Here is a 21,533-nt window from a genome sequence, read left to right on the forward strand (position 1 = left end):
GGGGTGGTGGTGGGGGGGTGGGGGGGGGGGGGGGGGGGGTGTCTGTGTGTGTGCGCGTGGTGTGTCTCTACATGTACGTACCAGTAATATAGATTTAAATATTAAAAAAAGAAAGCAAAGCATAATAAAGGTAAAAAGGACAAAAAGAAAAAAAGTACTGGAGTGTCAGTATTGGTCTCCTGGCTCTGTAACAAACTCTTATCAAAAGGGCAACGTCGCTGTATGACAGCTCAAGAAGGACCAGGGTGGAGAACAGCAGCTGCACACACAGTAACTTACCACATGAATTTGGCTTTACCATGGTATTAGGCAGTTACTCATCATCTGAATAATTTCTCCAGAATGACAAAGACATCATTTACATTAAATTACTTAAACAAAAAAACAGAACAAAACTAACACCCCCCCTTTTACGTAAAACTAGAAGTAGAAATTTGGGACCTACAAACATTTGAGACCAGAGACTGTTGCATCAAAAACCAGACTGGAAAAAAAACCCTCATGAAAAAGAAGTCAGTTAATATACTTGGTAATATAGCAGGTTATGGTTTTGGGTTTTTTTTTTTACATGCCTCTTGAAGAATGACACCCCCACACCCCAGCTCGTTGTCTGGAATATCACTGAATGACAATCGTTTGTGTAAAGTAGCTCTTTCTAATGTCCAGTTCATTGGAAATAGGATTAATTATAAAGAAAGAGCTAAATAAGCCTTTTTTTAAAAAATAATTTCTAAAATAGGAATGCTCTCCCACAGTGGAGAGCTATCACACCAAATAATCAAACTTAGAAAGAGAGAGAGAGAGACATTAAATACGTTCTGTTCAGAAAGCCCAGAAGAAAAACTATTTTATGTGCCCATAGTAAGTGGATGCCACTTTTTTTAAACTTCTAAAAGAACAAGAATTTAATTAAAAAAAATATGTTACAAAAGGCACTATTAAGCTTGCAAAAGCATTAAGTGCAGTTTTTAGGTTTGTACCAAATCATGAACTTATTGAAGGGTGTACAGTTTGTGTACGAAACAGTCACTCCGCAGTGTGCGACAGCCATCAAACCTATCAAGCTCTGGATTCTTAAATCCAGCCTCTGTAGTGGTGAGACCTACAGGTGGTAAATGGACCAACCACTCTCACACTGCACTGTCCTGCCTACAGTTAGGTTTCTTCAGACATGCACCTCCCGTACAGACGTCCAAGGCAGTTCCCTGCTTTCTACTTACTGTGTGGCACCAGCGAATCCAAATCCATCCCTTTTTACCAGCACAGCCTTGGCAGATTTTAATTTTCTGATCCGATTTACATTGTAACAATAGATAGGTTTTTCTTTGCTGTTCTTTTTTTTTTGCTGTTCTTTTTTTTTTTTTTTTTTAACAACTAGAGCACTATCAACACTGGAGAACTCTGTTTCTGGAAGCCTTCTTTCAAACCATTACAACCATTAAGGTTGATACGGAAAACTGTCTTGAGTTTTGAAAAGCATTCTTCAATCTCAGCAGCGTGCTGTCCAAACAAGTCATTCTAACAGAAGGCTAAAGAATAAAATTATTGACTGCTGTAACAAAAACTCATTACCACATCAAGACTAGAGACATAATAAAAGCTTCGATTCCAATAAAAATATTTTTAGTCCTTATTCCTCTTTCTTTACAGTTGGGAAATAAGGAGCCACATCATGGGTCACTGGCTACCACTCTAATATATTACAAACGAGACCATTAAGGTATCTTGCTGGTAAATTTGCTGAAATTATTGCTGATGTGCTTTTGTGTAATAACTATTAAAATCTGCTAATGTTAAAAGCTTCTGTGGGAAAAAAAAACAGCTAATATTTAGATTTTTTTTTTTTCAATCTTCAAACTAACATTTAAAGGAATACCAGTAATTTCTATAGTGCCCCTTTACTAAAGCACTCGGTACATCATGGTGTTTTTAACAGCCTCAGAACAAGCAAAGACTCAAGGTTTTCTGTGTAAACACGTGCATACATACACACATATATATATATTATATATAGAGCGTGTGTGTGTATATTCAACTGTCTAGACCAAACTGCTGGCTATAAACACTTACTTCCTGTTTATGCACAGGGTTTCACATTCATACTCAGTAGTGGAAAGCTGTCACTACCCAGGCTTTGTTTTAGGCTTTTCACTTTGAGCATTCCCCCTGCAAGTAGAAGAACATTTTACTTCTTGCCGTCAATTTCCTCTCATAAGACTTCTGTTTACTGATGATGTGCTTCCTCCAGACTATCCAAGCAAAAGAAACACAGTTGAGGGCAAACAGGTTCATTACAATAATGACAACTGGTGATAGTAAAATACCACCATTTCTAAGTAAAGGTTCAGCTCCCTGCTTTACTGGCAACAAGGGTTAATTCATAGCTACTGGACAACCGCACTGACTGTCACTAACTTCTTGCATATCACCAGTAATCTATCTCGTATATGGCATAAAGACATATATTCAATTTCTTTTAACATACACTTGTCCTCAATTGAGGAAAAACAAATAGCCAAATACAAACCTCATGTCACTTCAGTAACATTGTAGTTTCTTCCTCCACTCTAACAATGAAAATATATTTGAAGTCCCAGGAAGATGAATCCTATTTTAGCGGGCAGGAGGCTCTGAAAAATAACGCAGTTTTAACAGAGCGTGGTTGACACCAGCTGGACTGTAGCGCCCAGGACTCCCAGGGTCTGGAGAGAACGAGGCGGCATTGCCGTATTTTCCTGGACTTCCTGTTATGGGACTATTTCTTCCTGAATTGGAATACACTGAAGCATTTGGAAGGCCAGCAGCGACGGTTTGGGACTTGAATCTTGCCTTTAGTCCTGGACTCGGCCAACTGAAAGAAACGACCAGTCATTTTGCATTTTATTAAGAAAACTGCAATAAGGAGAGCAAGTACTTTTACTCAGTATCACTTGTAGATCTTAGAAATAACGCACCAGCAGAGAAAAATCATAACTGGTAGGAGACAAGTCTGAGAAGAAACAGTGACAGCACAACGTATTATATGTAGACATGTTGCCTCATCAGTAAGATGTCATTTGCTCCAAAATAGCCATTAAGAAAAGAACCAGGTGCTTGTGAAGCACCTCAGCAATTTTAGTCCAATGCCCCCACTACAAAAAGGCATCAAAATCAAAGCTGACCTGATTTTGGCTAGTGCCGCAGCTATTGCTGTGGCTAAGCATGATTTTCCCTCTCCTTTTTTAAAATAATCTTTGTGTTTGGATGCCCCAGAAATAATACCATTTTTCTATATAGTAAGTGTCAGATTTTTTCTGAAATCAAGTGAGAACTAGTATCTAAAATTTCTTTGAAAGCAGAGCAAAATATTTCCTTTATTAAATTAAAAACCCTTTCCTGTAAAAACCTTTCCTTTTTCTCTAAATTTTATTTTAAGCAAGGCAGAATGACCAAAGGTTGATTCTAGCATCTGGTTTTTTCTTTTATGTGCGAGGCAATTTCTTAAGATAAGCCACTATAGAAAACATGTTATAAGCTAAAGTATCTTATAAGGTTTTAAAAAATAAACAAACAAACAAACAAACCAACCCACACCCACCCCCCAACTACAGAAGACAGGCATTCACACAGCTTATTTAAAACCTTTTGAAAATAATTTTCTTCTGGCTGACCTACTAGTATCTGTATCATTAGGTCTGATTTTTGCAGTCAAAATCCTACATACCTAAACACAAAGTGATCTAGTATGTCACTTCTTTGCTTTTGGCAGAAGCAGCACTGCAAAATTAAGGAGGCTGACAGAGCAAGCCTTGACATTGGCAAATAATTACAGTAGTCGCTTTTACTTATGTGATAGAACAGTGATTACACCTAAAAATCTTATGTTAAATTTTAGCACTTTGGAAGAACACCTTAGACCTTTCAGACAATGGAGTAAGAATGAAAAAAGCCTACCAATTAGCCTATTTCTTCCAAAAAATTAATCGCAAAAATCAGGGGACAAGAGAATTTGACTTTGAAAAGTGAAGTGGTACAAGGACACCGTATCAGCCAGGTATACGAAAATATTTCCCTGTTTCTACTCCACTTCAAATCAGAAAAAAAATCTTAGTGAGCTTCATGTTTTTTCTAAAACTGTACTCGACGGCCCTATTTCAGCGCACTGTTTGAAACAGAGACAGAAGAAAGCTGCTTTCTTTCCCAGTGCTTAGCACTGGGCAGCATCTCTCCTTCCACTTACCATCTGCACTTCTTTCAGCCCTGTCACATGTTGTTTCAGCTCCACAACATTCCTCCTGCTCCAATCTCTGCTAACTTAACACAGTTGCACTTCTCAGCTGCTGGTTCCCAACTCCTACTCTCAAATATTGTGGTCAATAAAGCCAGTCAATTACATTTTTTAAATTCTCACAAGTTCTGACAGAGCTTTAAAGGCTCTGTCTTTAAAACATGTTTTGAAAAATTAATGTTTAATGCCTATATTGAGAACTTCTTAGTGGAAATAGTTCTCATAATAAGTGGAATTTCATGCATTTAAGAAAGCTAGAAGAAACAAGAGAAAAATAGAAGTCAGTAGAAGTCATTCGATGGCTTTCTGTTCCTGCCCCCTTTCCAATCTGTTGTGTGGCACTGGGTCATCTGTTTCTTTTCTGAGAACTTTATCATGACTATATATACATTGTAGGCTGTCTAAGAAAGGGACTTTCTTCAGCGTTCTGACCAATGTCTGTCCCAATGGAAATAAATCTTCATGTTAATACAATTACCAGAAGCAGCCACTTTTATGAAAGCTGTTGCTTTGCATCCCCAAAAGCAACAGCATTCAAAACAAAACGTATAAATGGCATAACATGTATTGAGGCGTGCCACTGAATGCAGTGTGCTTCCATTATTTGTCTAGCAAAACATGACATTCTCTCTAAAAACTTAACACACCACTGTTCACACTAACAATTCCTTTGGACTGGGGTAATAGAGGGTAAAAATAAAAATAGTAATAAAAAGGTGCCTGAAGATACTAAATTCACTTTAACATCACTCTGCACAACCCAAGTACAACATTCTTGCACTGCATTCACAACAGGGATGAATTACCAACTGACATCACAAATACCATTATGACCAATGAAGGATCCAAATCAGCAAACAGACATTTGCCAACTGGAAAACACTTACACTCTCGAGACCTTCATTTTCTGTCCGATTTGTCTGTATAGATATGCTGAAGTTATTTGGAACTGCAATGTAATGGAAGGAATTTGACTGCAGCACCAGTAAACTTTCCTTATCAATAGACACCAGCCAAAAAGGCTTGGTGATTAATTTCAGAAACACACTAATAGTTAATACCGTTGAATATTTAAAATGAGTTTTTGTGAGCAACAAGGCCTGAAATTCTAGTTATTCAAGCTGTTCTGCAGCTGACCAGCTACAAATTTTATTTCAAATCATTTTGCTTGAATTTGCAGAAATACCTTTGCCTGTCAGATGAAGAGTATGACTGCACCGCATGTTTCCATTTGTTAATAATCGGGTATTTCTGTGGATCAATCTCTACTGCTTCTATAGCTGCTAAGACATCACTATCCAGCTTCGAGGGCTGCTCCCTAGAATATAAACAGAACTAGATGAAAAAAGAACTATGTATTTGTTCAGGCAATAAAACATCCCAATTCCAAAACATTTATTTTTGATATAAGCAAACAAATTGCCCATGCAACTCCATAAACATAGCTTCTCTATGAACTTTTTCAAGCAAGCCCACACATAAATGACTGTCCATTATTACACAGTAGTCTCATTAAAAAAAAGTTTCAAAAATTTAATCTGAGGACATCCCAAGAGTGTAGCAAACACTTTGTCAATCTAAGTCAGGCTCATCAGGAAGTCACAAGCCCATCAGATGAATGGTAAACAGCAAAGTTAACTGAAACTGATTTGGAAACAAAGACTTCTCCTCTTCTTCCTCCCGTTTTAGATACGGTATTCGGGTAATTAGTTGCAAGCGAACTGTATGGCTAACGTACAAGCATCAAAGCGCTTTAAGATGATCATTGAAGGCTGACTGCAACTAGCATTGCTTAGTACCACATCATCTCAACCTTGCTGTCAGTGATATTATAAAATCTTCTTGTTTTGCATACATAAACTAAAGGACAAATAAGTGTTAAAAAGACAATTCTTACCCAAGCAGGAATAAGTTCTTAGAATTGTCATTTGCGGGTGAAGCCTTCAAAAGAAATTTCTGGGAAGAAAGTTCTTGACGTTGTTGTGCCTCATTAGTCTGAATTCCAGATTCCATGGACTGTCTCTCCTTTTCTGATGGTATTTTGTGTTCTGTCCTTAACTTGGTCTCTCCAAATTTACCTGTAACACGTGGCTCAGAAGAACCTGACAGTGAAACTGCACAGCAGGTCTTATCCAGATGGTCCTTGGATATTCTCACCTGACTTGTTCCTTCAGCCAGAATTCTCTCATTTGCAGTTTTCTCAGCGATTTCATTTGATTCTCCTGCAACCTCTTGCTCTTGGAATGACAGGCTTTCGAATTCTGACATTAAATTGGAAACAGGCGATACAAGGCATTCTTCTCCATCATGCAAATGCTTTCTGTCACTAATTATCCTTTCAGTGGACACAGGATTACAAAATCCATTTTTGCTGGAAGAAGCTGCCTTTTCATAGTGCCTGGGGTGACGTGATGTTTCTATAATGTTTACTGTACGCTCCATTGACAAGATATCACACTCAGCATCTCCAATAGCATCAATGCTAGGTTCTTTGGACACAATAGGTTGGCTGATATTCCGTGCTGCATTTTGTCTGTTTTTAATTTCTTCTAAGCTCATGTCATCATCATCCTCATCCAAAAACGCTCCAACAGAAATAGAATTGCAGCATTTTTTACTTTTGCCTGTAAACAATTTTAATAAGAGCAACACATAAAAAGACTTTCAACAGAACGCCAATCAAATAAACTAGGAATAAATATGCAAACTTTATGGCTTATTCTATTTATTGAAGCCCTCTCTAATTTTCTTTATACAGCAGCATGAACTAACCTAACTAAAGTTACAAATGCAAAATGACAACATTAAGGCTGTATTTTTTTTGCAAATAACCTTTTATATCCTAGTCATCTGAGAACAGTATATCCTACGCTCCTCACTTCAATCATTAACCAGCAGCAAAGGATAAAGTCAGGATAAAGCAAAACAGGGCAGGAAAACGTTACTAATATAGAATAGAATAGCTTAAGTTTTCATCTCTTCCAAAGCACAAAGGCTTATGACTGGTCCAATGACTACCCTTCAGGGTCTTCTCGGACCAGGTTTATTCCGGTACCAGAGCCCCTTCGCATCTACAATTGCACAGGAGAGGAGGAAGAAACGCAAAGATTTGGGACTAGCGTGAGCCTTCCATAAACATGTAGCAAGCAGCGGTCCAAGAAGGTATAAAAGCTTTCCTGGGTTTTGTTCAGTGTGTCTTTCACCCCCAACTGTAAAGAACTATTCCTTTTTATAATAAAGTTATTTATTCTGTATCTGTGACTTACAAAATTCTATAAGGCGAATTCCCAAATGCTCCAAGTAAAAATATACTGAAGATAGAGGTTTTCTTACAGGAATTTAGTTTGGGGGCTACAATCAAATGAAGTACTTCATATGAAAGATAACAAACATCTAACGAGGTCTGTTCTAATTCTCCTACGTTCACAGTGTTGTTAGCTACTTTTTCAATACTATAATCAGACTGTTTGGATAACAGATTAATAATAGAAACCACAACAGGTGAATAGTACTTCCCCTGGGCACCAAGCTTTTTCTCTCTCTCTTCTCCCTAGGTACAACCTGTTGTTTGTAGCATTTTCCCTTTTCTTACCAGAAGGATGTGGAGTTTTGTATCTATTGCAGGTTTCATTTTCCCCTGTTTCTTGCTGAGCCTTTTCGCTCATTTCCCGATGACTCAGGTACTCTTCTAATTTTCGCAACCCCTCCTGGGAAGACAGATCAACAAAACAGCCCAGAAATTCCCAGTATTCAACCCACGGGAACCCCAGTTCATGAGCTAACTCCCTGCAATAAATAAAATAAAACGAATCATTTGTGAAGACATAAATATTAGTTTGACAATAACTTTTCTGAACACATTTTATCAGCTATTAATAGGACTACAAATGTGCAACTAGGCAACACAATTCTGCAACAATCAACAGTCTGCAAAAGCGATATACACATCCTTAGCAAACATGGTATCATCTGATTTTTCCCAGAATGTTTTTCAAATTTAATCTACTATTCTTACAGTTAGCACCATAAATATTGCTATTTTTAAGCTGACATCTGATAGAGATGAATCTCCACTGTTGTAGGCATAATTTGAATGCTACTCCATTCAATAGCTTTTTCTATTTGGGAATGGGAGAAGGTAGGAAGAAGTGAGGGGTTATTTTAAAGAAAGAAATCTAATCAGCTTTTAACAAAGTATGTTTTTTCCATATATTGCTGATACAAGGTGTTGTAACAGCAAGGACACATACCATAACACACAGCTTTTATAAAGCAGCACATTTGTATTAGGATCTTTTCATTCTGCTATCTTTTTAACAATCCCTCAATTTTACAGAAAAAGTAGGCTATGCATAATTTTACATCTTCTGACAAATTAGGCAAGTAAATGTTTGAGAAAAGCATTCTATACATACCAATCAATAATAGTTAAAATATCTTTATTTCCAGAGCTAAGAAAGCTAGGTCTCACATTTTTAGCTATTTTGTTTACACAAAAATACAGTAAAAATCCAACTACAATGTATTTAATAAAATATTTCTGCCAGTAGCTTTTGCCCTAAGATATTGTTCAGTAAGTAATAGCTGTACTCTCAGCACAAGTCTTTTGCTTTTAATAGCTCTGTCTATTGCTAATTTTTCACACTGATACTCTTTTAGATACCTTCCAACTCTTTCAACACCTCTCTCCAGATCAGATTTCCTGACATTGTGAAAGAAGCCAGCCCTCTCTCGAGGTGGAGTCTTCCAAAGCCTGCGAAATTCTTCAGCCTTTAAAAAACAGAAATAATTAAAAAAAACCACTCCCCACAATATGAAGCTGAATCACTGCTGGCTAAATGTCTGCCTATAGGTCTAGAAGATATTTAGCTGTTTGCTGTCTACATGTAAACAACTCAAGTTCTGCCACAAGTAGTGCTCAACTCTGGCTATTAAGAATCTCATATTGGATCTAAAGTTACTCCTCCCAGTATTACTGGTTACTTGGATCTCATAACTGCTTATTAAAAGAAAGTAAGCACCATAATGCACAACCATCTTAAAGTTAACTGTACAGATACCAAGTCTGCCTGGTTTTATTTTGAGTGCAGCAGGAAAGAGAAGTATGTCTTATAATTTTGCCATGTCATTATAATTTTATTTAATTACAAATGCTCTTTTGGTCACTGGTTTCTAGGATGCAAAGGTGATATTTTTGTATGTATATACTTAATTCCACAGACTTGCTGCAATTATTAGAACATATCCTTGCTGTCTATTTTGAATTTGAACTCCTAAAGGGAATAAACAAATGGATTTTTGTAAACTCCCAAACTTTATGCCTTTATATGACAAAAATCAGCAATGACGACTAAGAATTACATTCAGACATTAAAAGTATCTGTCAGCAATCAAAATAATGCATTGTTTACACCCCTAGGTAAAATTTTTCAAAGTACAGAATATATTTACATTTCTGTCAGGTGAACAGAAAATTGACCAACGAGCATATTTAGAAGAAAAAAGCAACAAGCATTTTGGTAAAACTCAGTCCTGAAGAATTCAAGCATCAGATGACAGAAAGTCCTCAACTGTATTTATTCACCATTTCTAAAGCTGTCATACTTCCAGCCTGTTCATATTAAACAAATGAGTTAAAGAAATGCCTATTAAGTTCATAATACATTTAACTGGTACCTACGTATTCCTCCTGAAAACTAAAGATTTTGTTTTTCTACTATACAATCAATACTTTTCGAAAAGTATCCCAACACCTACTACTTGATCATCAGTTTTTCCATTTAGAAAAATATATTGTTAATTCAACAAGCAGAGGTGATTAACTGCTTCTAATATCCAGTGTCAGTTTCTAGAAATGAGATAAAGATATAGTTAAGATTTTTTTGAACCAATTCATAGCCACATTGAAATGCTTTGTTTCAGATTAGAAAGTTAGAGCAATTATCTGTAAGAGAACAAAAGGTTTGTCAAAGAGTGGTCTTTGAATAGATTCCAATAGGAAAAAGAAAAGAACAACTTTCTTTTGACTGAACTTCCACTCTTCTTATTTACACCATGTTTCTGTTTTCAGAAATAAAAAATATTTACAAGTTTCTGTGCTTCTCCTTTTCTGTAGAGGAAGATAGATCTCTTCAAGAAAGACAGCACCACAATCTGTATCAGGAGCAAGCTACACCACACAACGAACCGTAGGTGAATCTTCTAATGGTTCTTTATTAATAAAAAGGAAAAAAAAAAGGGCATTAGAGTCATATGAAGTTCTCTCCTTACCTTTGAGGGGCTCATGGGGCCTGCAAAAGCTCTTATCGACAACACTGGATCTTTGGGGCTGCCAGTGTATCTAGATAAAGTTCTTTGGCGGCTATCATCTATCTGATCGGGTGACCACGGCGCACCAATTACAGGAGCTGAGGAATTGTCTTCTGCTCTCAAGAGTGGTACATAGTATCGACCTAAAATAAATAATACAAAGCTTTCTTAAGAAGTTTATGTCACATTAGCCTGCTGCTTCTTCCTAGAATATCAATACACCCATATACTTAACCATCTGACTTTATTTCATTAGTAAAACTACTTGTAATTCAAACTCACTGTTTCAATACTTATTGCCTGCTTACAGATTGTATCGTAGTACAGGCTCCCTTCTCTCTCAAATACAAAAATACCTGCATTGATAGATGTATCCCTTCCCTAAGGGTCTTCAACAAATTTCAAAACCTCCTTTTGCAAATGCCTAAACCCAAACGTGACAAAACGGTGAAAAGTTCTACGTCAAAGAAATTACACAACTGCCTAGCATGACAAATAAATCTCTTGCTCTGTAAAGATCTTTTGTTCGCTTTTAGCTTATACTTTCTGCTTCAGCCTCACTGAATAAAATAACGGCCATGCTTACGTTACAGAGCTAAGAGGATAACCTTGTGATCCATACAGTAAGAGTTCTGACCATGTCATTTAAAAGACAGTAAAGCTTTTTGTTCCTTGCCAGTTTTAGAGTTTCTCTTTGGTTTTCACAGCACTGTACAGTAGCATCATTTATGAACGGGAATGGTACAGAAAGCAAACAGAATGGAAGACAGCAAAGAGCCAAAATACATGCCTGATACAGTATAAAACTCTGAATACAGACCTTTCAAGTACTCTCTTAGTTTTTCTTTTAATTCTGCAGATTTATTCTTGCTTCTTTCACAAACTACCTGTTAATATAATTTTAGTTGTTTGTTAGTAAAGCATAAGACATCCATCTCAAATCAATTGCAATGTGTGTTCTTTTTGAATAGTCACGTTATTGGCCTCTACCCATCTCATCCAGTACTTCTAATTCATAGTAGAACAAACCACTAAAATACATCCAAACCCATAAAATGGATACTGCAAAGAAAAGGCAGTGAATTATAAAACCTAGAACTTTTCCCCAGATACAATCAACATAAAATATTTTTAATGTTATCAAAGATTTATACTCTAATCATGACACTACTATCTTACTACAAGCCTTCTATCTACAGTAGTTAGTAAATGTTTGAACTCGAAAAATATTGATTAGGATAACATTTTTGGTTTTGTTGTGGACATGGAGAGACTTACTTCTGCTGGAGTTTGATCATATTTGTTTCTTGGATTTTTTACAATAGCTGGGTGTGAGGTAAGCACATTAACAACCTCCAAATTCCCAAACTTGCAGGCAAAATGCAATGGAGTATCAAATCCCTGCATTGGGAAAAAGGGAAAATTCACAAGCATTTGAAAACATGATAAAAGTCAATCCCATGTATTTGATTTAGACTGGAAAAAAGTAAATAAATGTCATGACTAATTATCAGGGCTCTTAATAGATCTTTTCCCACCATACTGTAGAATAATGATTATTACAACCCACAAAACTCATTAATAGCTCATTCTGCTGGAAGCGTCCCTTTCTGCTCTCTTTCCTTCTTCCTTACACATCCGTAACACCTTCCAGTTGTGTCCATAATAAGAAGAAACTGGCAAACATCAAAATCTTACCATTTTATCTGGTGTATTAAGGTAAAGGTCAACGATATATTGGATGCGATTCTTCAACATTGTATCATTATCATCTGGATACATAAGCCGCATAAATTCAGGATTTTCCAAAGTGTCCAGTAATAACTGGCAGATACCAGGTTGATTCTCCTTGGCAGCAACATGCATGACATTGTACCTACACCCTTCCTGGGGGGGGGGGGGGGGGGGAAGACAAACATTAGAATGAACTGAAATCTAACCAGCTTTCTGACGCCCATACACTTCTAATTTAACTGTGAAAAATCAAAGGTTCCTACACTGAGTCTTATATTTAGATTTTTGTTTCTTAATATTTTATTAGAAAAAGATGTTTACAAAACAGTACATAAACATTCAGAACTGCAGTAGATTATATGATATTGTAAAGACGTCTGCATCTTTGCACTCACATTATTCTTACAACATTGTTCTTATACTCAGCTAGAGTCTTTTTTTACATCTAGGGCAAAAACATGGCAAAGAAGATATATTAAGATACACGTAATAAAAGGAGATAGGAAGTTCAGAGTATAAAAAGAGCAGGAAAATGGGTGTGCATATATATATACATATAAAGTTCAGCTTGCTGTAATGTATTACATACAAAATTTCAACAACTTCACAAAGCTGGTCTGATAGCAGTAATTTGTTAAAGTAAGATGGTCAGCCTCTGCTAAATGGTACCTTATACATGGATTTTCGATGTAGAGCACATTTTGAAATTTAATGGTGGTGCCTAGATCAGCAGTGTTGTAGGAACACCTAGTTACAGCCTAGGCACTACCCTGTTCCTTAAAATCATTCTATTTTAAAAAGACTGGAATTACTTGGAGGAGATAAATACTATACGAAGACAAGACTATTCTTTCACTACTGGATAAAACTATTCTTCCCCTAAAGAAACGCATACTCAGTTTCTTTACCCTAGCTCTTCTGGAGCAAAGTGAACTCTCAGTTATGATGGGTGACTTCCGCAAGACAGACAACTGCCACATTTCCCTTGGCTTTCAGCTAGTATCAATAAACACTGAGAAACTTTGCACTGGCGGAAACAAGGTATCTTGCAGGAAGAGTAGGAAAACAACATTCCTTCCAGTTCTGCTTATCAGACCTCAAAGCTAAATCACTAAACCAGAACATGTTTTGGTTTTTTTGTTTTTTTTTTTTTTACCTGTACAACTGTTGGATTGTCTCCTGATCCAATCAGATAGCGAGGGTTACTCCAAATAAGTTCTGAAAATGTTGCTGTATCTCCTTTCTCGACCGCTTTCCGAAGTTTAGCAGTAAGATCTTGAGTACGTGGACTTTTATAACTGTTGGCTCTCTCTTTATTAGCAGTTTCGGTCTCAGGGGAGCATAAGCCATCTATCAAAACACAAGTAACACATTTCTAGATACATTCTTTTCAGTGATCACTATTTTCATACCCAGACCACGACAATAAGCTTTTAATCTAAAATATGTATTAACTTTGCATCTTTAATGTACAGGAGTAAAAAAATTGAGGTCAATGACAAGACATTTAAAAATACTAGTAGTTAGTAATAGGGAGGGAAGAGAACATGACTTAAACTTGTAAAACTATTTCAGACTTTAATAGGGACTGGTAAATTTTAAAATTACCAATCTGCTTCCATCCAAACTTAAAGGCAAAATTCAACAAGAAATAAGATTATTTCTGAATATTAAAATTGCTTTTGCAGTTCTATGACCACTGAGTCCCTTGAATCTAGCAACTGGGAACATCGCGAAGTATGATCCGTGTTTACCATTTTATTTCTGAACTTACAAACTTACTTAACAATTAAATACAGGTTTAATACACTGTGCAATTTTATCAGCTTCTTATTAAACCTGAAAATCCTGAAGTCCATAAGTAAAATCAAATCCTACCAAATATAACCATAGACTACTAAGCAACATATCTATGCAGGCCATTACCAACATTTCAGCTTTAGAAGAATAGCAATATTTTTTAGTGTAAAATTCATGTGAACCACAACGACAATTGCTTGTGAAAGTAACCCGTTAACTTTATCATAACACAGACCGTAGAAACCATACATTGAAGGCCAAACCTCATGCTTTAAAAGACAAAAAGCAGTCTTTCTGTAGATTCCTGGGGCTCTATTTTACTTCTGTGGTAGTTCTTTATAAAAGAAATGGCAGGATTCCAACAGCCTCTACTTCTTACTTTAATTCCGTACATAAACTTTGGTGCTCCTTTCTTGGAAAAGCATCAATTACCTTTAAGGATGACTTCTCCAGTGACAGTATCATTTTATACAGAAGTAAAACCAGATTTGAATTAGAAAATGAAAATACGCTTTTTATTGCCTCTTTCTAATTTATTTCACAGAAAAAAAATGTAATTAAATACTGGTTGTCATATCTATTTATACAGTGATTTTACTGGGTGAGTAAGCTCTGGAGCTGTGATGTAACATTTGTTTACAGCTCATCTTAAACACCACCACTCTAAAGGGACTTCAATTTATTAAGATGCTTCACCCTTTGAAATTTTTTCTGTTATTAGTATATCGGTTATGCAGTTGTTGCTTCTTCTCTCATAAAAAATTATCAGACTGTATATTGCACCTACTGTACACAGATGAACACCCTCACCTCGGTTAAATGATCCCATTTTCACTGGAGACAAACATAAAGAGGACTTGCTTGGAGATGGGAAATAATCACAGATTCCTTTAGCAAATTTCTCAGCATCCTCTCTGTTTGAAAAAGCTTTAAAACGGGAACCCTTAATCATCTTAACAGCTTGGAGAGCTTCCTTTTTATCTTCATAAACATGTATTCTCTCTGCAACAAAGTACAATCAAAGCTAAGTTATTTCAATAATCTCAGATTTGTTCCTAGAAACAGATTACAAAATTCTCAGACTATCCTTCCAGCTTTGGTCCCAAACTGTTTCTCTACCAAACATGGCATAAGAATCAAAAGTCCTTTTAAATTTTCTCTCTCGGAAACTGAGTAGAAGAATTTTACACACCACACTCCAGATATTGGTGCATATGAATAGTCAAATACTGTACACATATCACCTGATGTTAGCTGAACATCTTTTTCTAATAGATGGGCTAGCTTCAACAGGCGAGTGTTTCACATCCAGGTTGAAAAGCAGACTCAGAGCTTATTCACCCTGCATTACTTTCCGTGTTCTCTTATTCAGAAAGATCAACTAAGCAAGTGATCCACTGTCACAACTTTAAGACCTGTACACAGAAATTTAGACATTAATCTAATCTTCCTCTTTACTCTCCTTTTGCATTAACGCTAATTTGTTCAAATATCCTTTTTATGAGAAAGAATACTTACCACCGTCTCGGACTAAATGATCCATTATGCACTACTGTAATCCTGCCACTAGGTAATTTAATAATTCCTTATTGCAGTATTCATCAATAAAATGTGAAGAATGACTGATGCTCTAGATAACATTTGGCATTAAGATAGAAAGGCAAATATGAAATCTGTTAGAAGAGATAATTTAAGCTTCAACTGATGATAGTATAAATAGTTTTTTGATTGCTTATTTGTAGGATTACTTTTTATTATTGAGAGAGATTAAAGGCACCAGATGGGTATGAGAGTAGCAGTAGGAAATAATTTTCTTCCTCTGAGCTACACTGAGTAGAGGATCCTCATGTGTATCAACTATTATAGCAGAACACCTGCGATGTCTTATAACTGTGTTTCTATGCCTCAGAAGATCCAATAAATACTATTTACAGAAAAAAAATAATACTTCAAGCAATGCTTAAAATACTAACACAGTGGTGTTCGTATCACCTGCTATATAGAAGAAGGTCTATTTAGACATGATTGTAAAATGCTTATCATTGGAAATAAAGGAGATTAATATTTACCATTCCTTGCCAATATGTCATCATAAACTGGACAAACACCATAGAATAGTGGAGGATCTCTGGACGGTGTCTGAGTACTAACTTGTGAACCAGCACATCCTGCTCCACAGACTGGAGCTGAACAGTTCATGTGCATTACAGCGTCTTCTTCTGGAGGGTTCAGACCTACACAGTACCCAAAGTCTACCTCTTCCGAAACACTTCCATGACCATTGTAATTCACCGCCGTAGTTTTCAAAGCCTTTTGTGCTTCTGCTGGGCTACTACCAGATGGGACATTTCCACCAGCTTCCTCTGATAAAGCAGATCCTTTTCCCTCCAACGCCCCTTGCTGCTCCAATAACGCCTGAGCCAATTTTTTTTCAAAAATAAACCTAGTAGTTGAGGTAATGGGTCCACACTTCAGTCCTGCTCTTACAATTTCTTCTCTAAGTTCATCAGGGGTGAGCTGCTTCAATCGGCATAATATTGCATCCATTGTTATTTCACCTATAGGAAAGGCAAAAAAGGGAGCAGATAAACTAAAGAACACAACCACTTTTCTTTCTGCTATTTAAATGCTGTATTAAACCCAAGGAAAAAAGCATCTCAAGAATTTCTCTGATTCTGAAGAGATTATCACAGTTGCAGAGAAGACAAAATAGTTTTCAACTCATTAAAAACATTTTTTAGCTATCAGACTTATACCAAGAGTTTATTTCCTCTCCTCTCACAACTACTTGGAAGAATATTTACAGCTTACATTTTATTCTTGTTTGTCCTTTTCAGATTTCTTTTGGAGTGAAAATTCAATCCAGAATATTTATGATTAAAATTCATGACAGGCTGAGAAATACTTGATTCCTGCCAAGAAGGCACAATCTGTGTACATAATGGAACAGAAGAACATGATGACTGGTTAGCCCCAGTAACGAGATTCTGGTTAGGCAGCACCTACAGCTAAAAGCACAGTACTATTCCTATTATTTCCTTAAGAATTTCTAGCTGTCAAAAGGATCAAGCATAAGTATGATGCAGCAACCAGGGTAGCCTATCTCTGGCCATGATGCAAGGCTCCAGCCCCCATTTTGAGAGCAAAGAGCCAAAAGACAAGAACAGCTGATCTTTTCAGAGTTCCCTCTCTGACAAAGGGCAGGAGCTGGAAGAATTGCTCCATTTCCAAAGGAAAATCCTTCTCTCCGGTACGATACTACAAGTCCCCCAGCTCACTTCCCTCCACATAATCCACACACTTACAGCTTCTGCACTGGTCAGCGAGAAGATACTAAAACCAACACGATGCCTATACAAATTTCTTGCTGTGAAAAACACAACTGAAGAATATAGGGTTTGGCAGCTCAAACACATGAGAAGCTTTAAAATTATTTAATCAGATACTGGACCTATGTATCTCCACAAAGGCTGTGACTTTTTCTGGCTGTACACTATTCGGAAAGGACAGCTTTAGGATAGAAATGATTAGGGTGTCGTATTCCTTCAGCTTGCTTTCACTCCCTCCTTAAATTGACCCTTCCTTTACCACCTAGCCATTTTATGGGTTATACTGGTTTGCACAGGTGTGTATGGCTTTTTAGTACCAATTCAAGCACATTACTGCTAAGCAAAAGGAAGAATAAGTAAAAAAGTTATTTGAAAGGTTGTTTTTGCATACCAAGACAAGAATCAGAAATTCAGCTAAGACTATTCCTTTATGTAAAGCAAATGTTTTTATGGTGAGGTTTTTTGCCGCCTCTGTAGGATGTGCTACTTTGTTGTTTAAACATTAGGTTTTCAAATCTTTTTTTTTCAACTTTATTTTCAATTGCAGGTTTCATCCTCACTTTATGAAAATTCAGATTACCGGAACACACATTTGCAGCTTTTCCACATGAATTGATTTCTATTTTTTTCATCATGCCATTTTTTGGAATAACACAACTCCTAATCTTACTCCATTAGAGACAAAACAATCTCCCAGGTATGAAGTCAGTATCACCCGTAATTTTAAGTTAAATCTCCTCAAAAACACATCTGTGGACGCACATGGCAGTATGAGAAATGTCCACAACTTCTGAGCTCTCCTGCTTATGAACAGGGTGCACAAGCAGTCCTTAACGTGAGTCAGAACATCCACTCTGATGGGCAAGAACCTTTGTCTGGGAAACTGAGGCTGGAACGGTGAATGGCTGCACCCTAACACAGCAGGGATGCAGTACTCTAAATACTGGATCCTAGTAAGCTAATTATTAATTTTGTCAGAGCATACAAACTCAGAAGTAACTCCAAAATTGCATCTTCATCATAGACTCACAGTATAGTCAAACTCCCTTATTTTTCCACGTGTATGGCCAACAGTAGCATCACAAAATATGCCAAAAAAATAGACAATTTGGCTTTTTAAATTACCCGAGGATTAAGCTGGTAAAGAACCAAACTTTTCATATATTTAAAAACCCCAAATGCACACAGCAGTTTTCGTAACTTTCAGCAATGGTCAATATAGCCAAGTAAAATTTTCACTGGAATCTGACTTGAAAACTATTACATTTCTACTAACAGGAAATACTATGGGAGAAGATGTTAATGCCAAACTTTAGCAAGTTTTCAAGTATTTTTACAACTTGACAGTTACGTGAGTTCAACAGTTGTTTTCTTTGAGGGCCATTTCCTTTGAGAGTCATTTTTTTTTTTCTGAATGTCCGATTTTAAATATCTTGTGGTTAGAGAACATACCTCAGTCCCTGAATATTTCATAAATATTAACTAAAACCTCACTGAAACTACGGGAAACAACAGTATTTCAGCTTAAAAAAAACCCCACAAACTGTGGCAAAGCCACAGTTGATGCTGCTGAGCCATCTCCCCGAAGTATTCTAGTTCCGTTATTATACCTGAACCTCCAAGCAACCTCATGGTTACGATTATCTGACTTGCCCACAAGACTGCAAAGACAGATGTGAAAGATCTTCTGACTTATTTTTGGTTCTTAATCCTGTATTTTTTAGAAATTAATTTCATGCCATTAAGTTTTAATCAAGGGATAAAACACGGCCCTGAAGTCAACTATAAGAATATCAAAACTTGCTATTCTAAGGATTTTCTTTTTGAGATTGCATAACTGAAAAAACACAATAAAGATGAAAACTCAGAGGTAAGAAAGTTTATTGCAGAAACAACTCAAGGAAAACACTTTAAAAGAGCCAACATAATATAACGCCTCAAAGAACTAACTCAGGAAATGCTCCTATTTTTAGGCTTCAGAACCAGCACAATCATTCTGCAGAAAAGCAGACCCTTACATAGGTGTAATTCATGTATGTGGAGTATGCAGGCACACACAAAATCTTTCTTCTTGGCTTGTGGTTAAGTAAAAAATGTTATGAAGAAGTGATTTCTCTGGTATCTTATGTTTTGAGAGAACTTGATGTCTAAAATTTTATTCCTCATCTATGTCAGAAAAAGTATTTCTTTCATCTGTCCATTACAACTCAGGCACAACTAAATTGGAGTGAAATGATAAAGCAGACCAACAGTGAAGAAATCAATCTTTGGTGTAAGATCTACTGTTACTACAAAGAGTTTTCTACAATAAGCTTGCTGTGGAAACAGGAAAAACATTGTTGGAATGACAACACAGAACTTTAATTAAATACGTTTGTATTCTGACAGTAAGCTTTCAGCTAAGATGCATAAGCATTTATTAATTTTCAATGGCATCACCTATTTTGATCTGTCCAAAACAAAAGGTGTGACTCACAAACCTGAGAAATAGCAATTGCCTAAGATAATCCTTCGATCATTTGCTACATGCAGGTGCAAAAGGTGATTATTTGAACCTTAAAATGCATTTTATGTAACTTCAAATGATCTAGAGTACAACCAGCACTGACGCAGCTACCTCTTCTAGTTTAGCACACAAGAGCTTTCAACCTACCTTTAGCGGCTTTACAAATATAACTGTTTTAACAACAAATGCATGTTCACGGCTTCTTCCAAATCAACCAGAATCTGGAAGAATGGGTAAGAGATGTATTTTCCCTTGTCTTACTGCATCAGTATGAAACAGCAAAATCTGTTTCCAAAAAAATTAAGCCTAGTACCAAGTGAGAATGAATGAATGACTTTTAAGGATGGCAATATTATTTTATTCCACTACTCGTTAAATCACACAATGACTTGGGTTGGAAGGGACCTTAAAGATCATCTAGTTCCAACCCCCCTGCCATGGGCAGGGACACCTTCCACTAGACCAGGTTGCTCAAAGCCCCATCCAACCTGGCCTTGAACACTGCCAGGGATGGGGCATCCACAACTTCTCTGAGCAACCTGTTCCAGTGCCTCACCACCCTCACAGTAAAGAATTTCTTCCTAATATCTAATCTAAATGTACCCTCTTTCAGTTTAAAACCATTACCCCTTGCCCTATCCCTACACTCCCTTTTAAAGGGTCCCTCCCCATCTTTCCTGCAGGCTGCTATAAGGTCTCCCTGGAGCCTTCTCTTCTCCAGGCTCAACAACCCCAACTCTCTCAGCCTGTCCTCACAGGAGAGGTGCTCCAGCCCCCTTGATCATCTTTGTGGCCCTCCTCTGGACCTGCTCGAGCAGGTCCACGTCCTTCTTATTTTGGGGCCCAGCGCCGACCACAGTACTCCAGGTGGGTCTCACCAGAGCAGAGTAGAGGGGGAGAATCACCTCCCTTGACCTGCCAGCCACGCTTCTTTTGATGCGGCCCAGGATGCAATTGGCTTTCTGGGCTGTGAGTGCACGTTGCTGGCTCATAGTCAGTTTTTCACTCATAATACCCCCCCCCAGTCCTTCTCCTCAGGGCTGCTCTCAATCCACTCATCGCCCAGCCTGTATTTGTGCTTGGGATTGCCCCGACCCACGAGCAGGACCTTGCACTGGGCCTTGCTGAACGTCATGAGGTTCACACGGGCCCACCTCTCAAACCTGTCAAGGTCCCTCTGGATGGCATCCCTTCCCTCCAGCATGTCGACCACACCACGTAGCGTGGTGTCATCGGCAAATCTGCTGAGTAAATCTATCTTTCAGTAAACGAGCAATGTAAGAAAACAGACTTTTTTTTTTTGAGGCAGGAATTAAATGAGACATACCCCATCTTCAGCTATATTTTGACTGCTAGGATTTGCACATGCCAAAATAATTGTGGCTACGGAATCGGGTATTTATACTGCCTGTTGCCAAATTAGCCAACAGCTACGAACTACGTGGCAGAAACAGAACTTCAAAACAAACCTGGAATAAGCCACAGGAAAGCCACGACCAGAAGAAGGGGGGGGGGGGGGGGAAAGGCCGACTTCTCGGGAAGGAGGAACGAACGTGTATTTCCAGAGCTAGCAAGGGAAGGCAGGCTC

The 21,533-nt window shown here is 37.3% G+C and overlaps 1 protein-coding gene across 2 annotated transcripts; it reads right to left on the bottom strand.

Moving 5' to 3' along the window:
- Window positions 1-1,999: 1,999 nt before the first annotated feature.
- On the bottom strand, window positions 2,000-16,664 carry ANKLE2 (ankyrin repeat and LEM domain containing 2). Of its 2 annotated transcripts, XR_775279.1 has the most exons (13): window positions 16,180-16,664; window positions 14,921-15,112; window positions 13,467-13,660; window positions 12,275-12,463; window positions 11,855-11,977; window positions 11,397-11,463; window positions 10,538-10,719; window positions 8,931-9,037; window positions 7,860-8,053; window positions 6,165-6,891; window positions 5,454-5,585; window positions 2,528-2,851; window positions 2,000-2,166 (listed from the first exon to the last, which is right to left on the bottom strand). XR_775279.1 is itself a non-coding variant. In XM_010581688.1 (12 exons), the coding sequence occupies exons 1-12, from the start codon at window positions 16,655-16,657 to the stop codon at window positions 2,614-2,616; spliced, it is 2,823 nt and encodes a 940-aa protein (XP_010579990.1). In that variant the 5' UTR covers window positions 16,658-16,664; the 3' UTR covers window positions 2,000-2,613. The 2 variants fall into 2 exon arrangements, 1 of the variants encoding a protein (XP_010579990.1); XM_010581688.1 differs by having other exon boundaries at window positions 2,000-2,851.
- Window positions 16,665-21,533: the final 4,869 nt, after the last annotated feature.

This window comes from Haliaeetus leucocephalus, unplaced genomic scaffold, assembly GCF_000737465.1.
Source record: "Haliaeetus leucocephalus isolate CR32 unplaced genomic scaffold, Haliaeetus_leucocephalus-4.0 Scaffold802, whole genome shotgun sequence".
NCBI classification, from domain to species: domain Eukaryota; kingdom Metazoa; phylum Chordata; class Aves; order Accipitriformes; family Accipitridae; genus Haliaeetus; species Haliaeetus leucocephalus.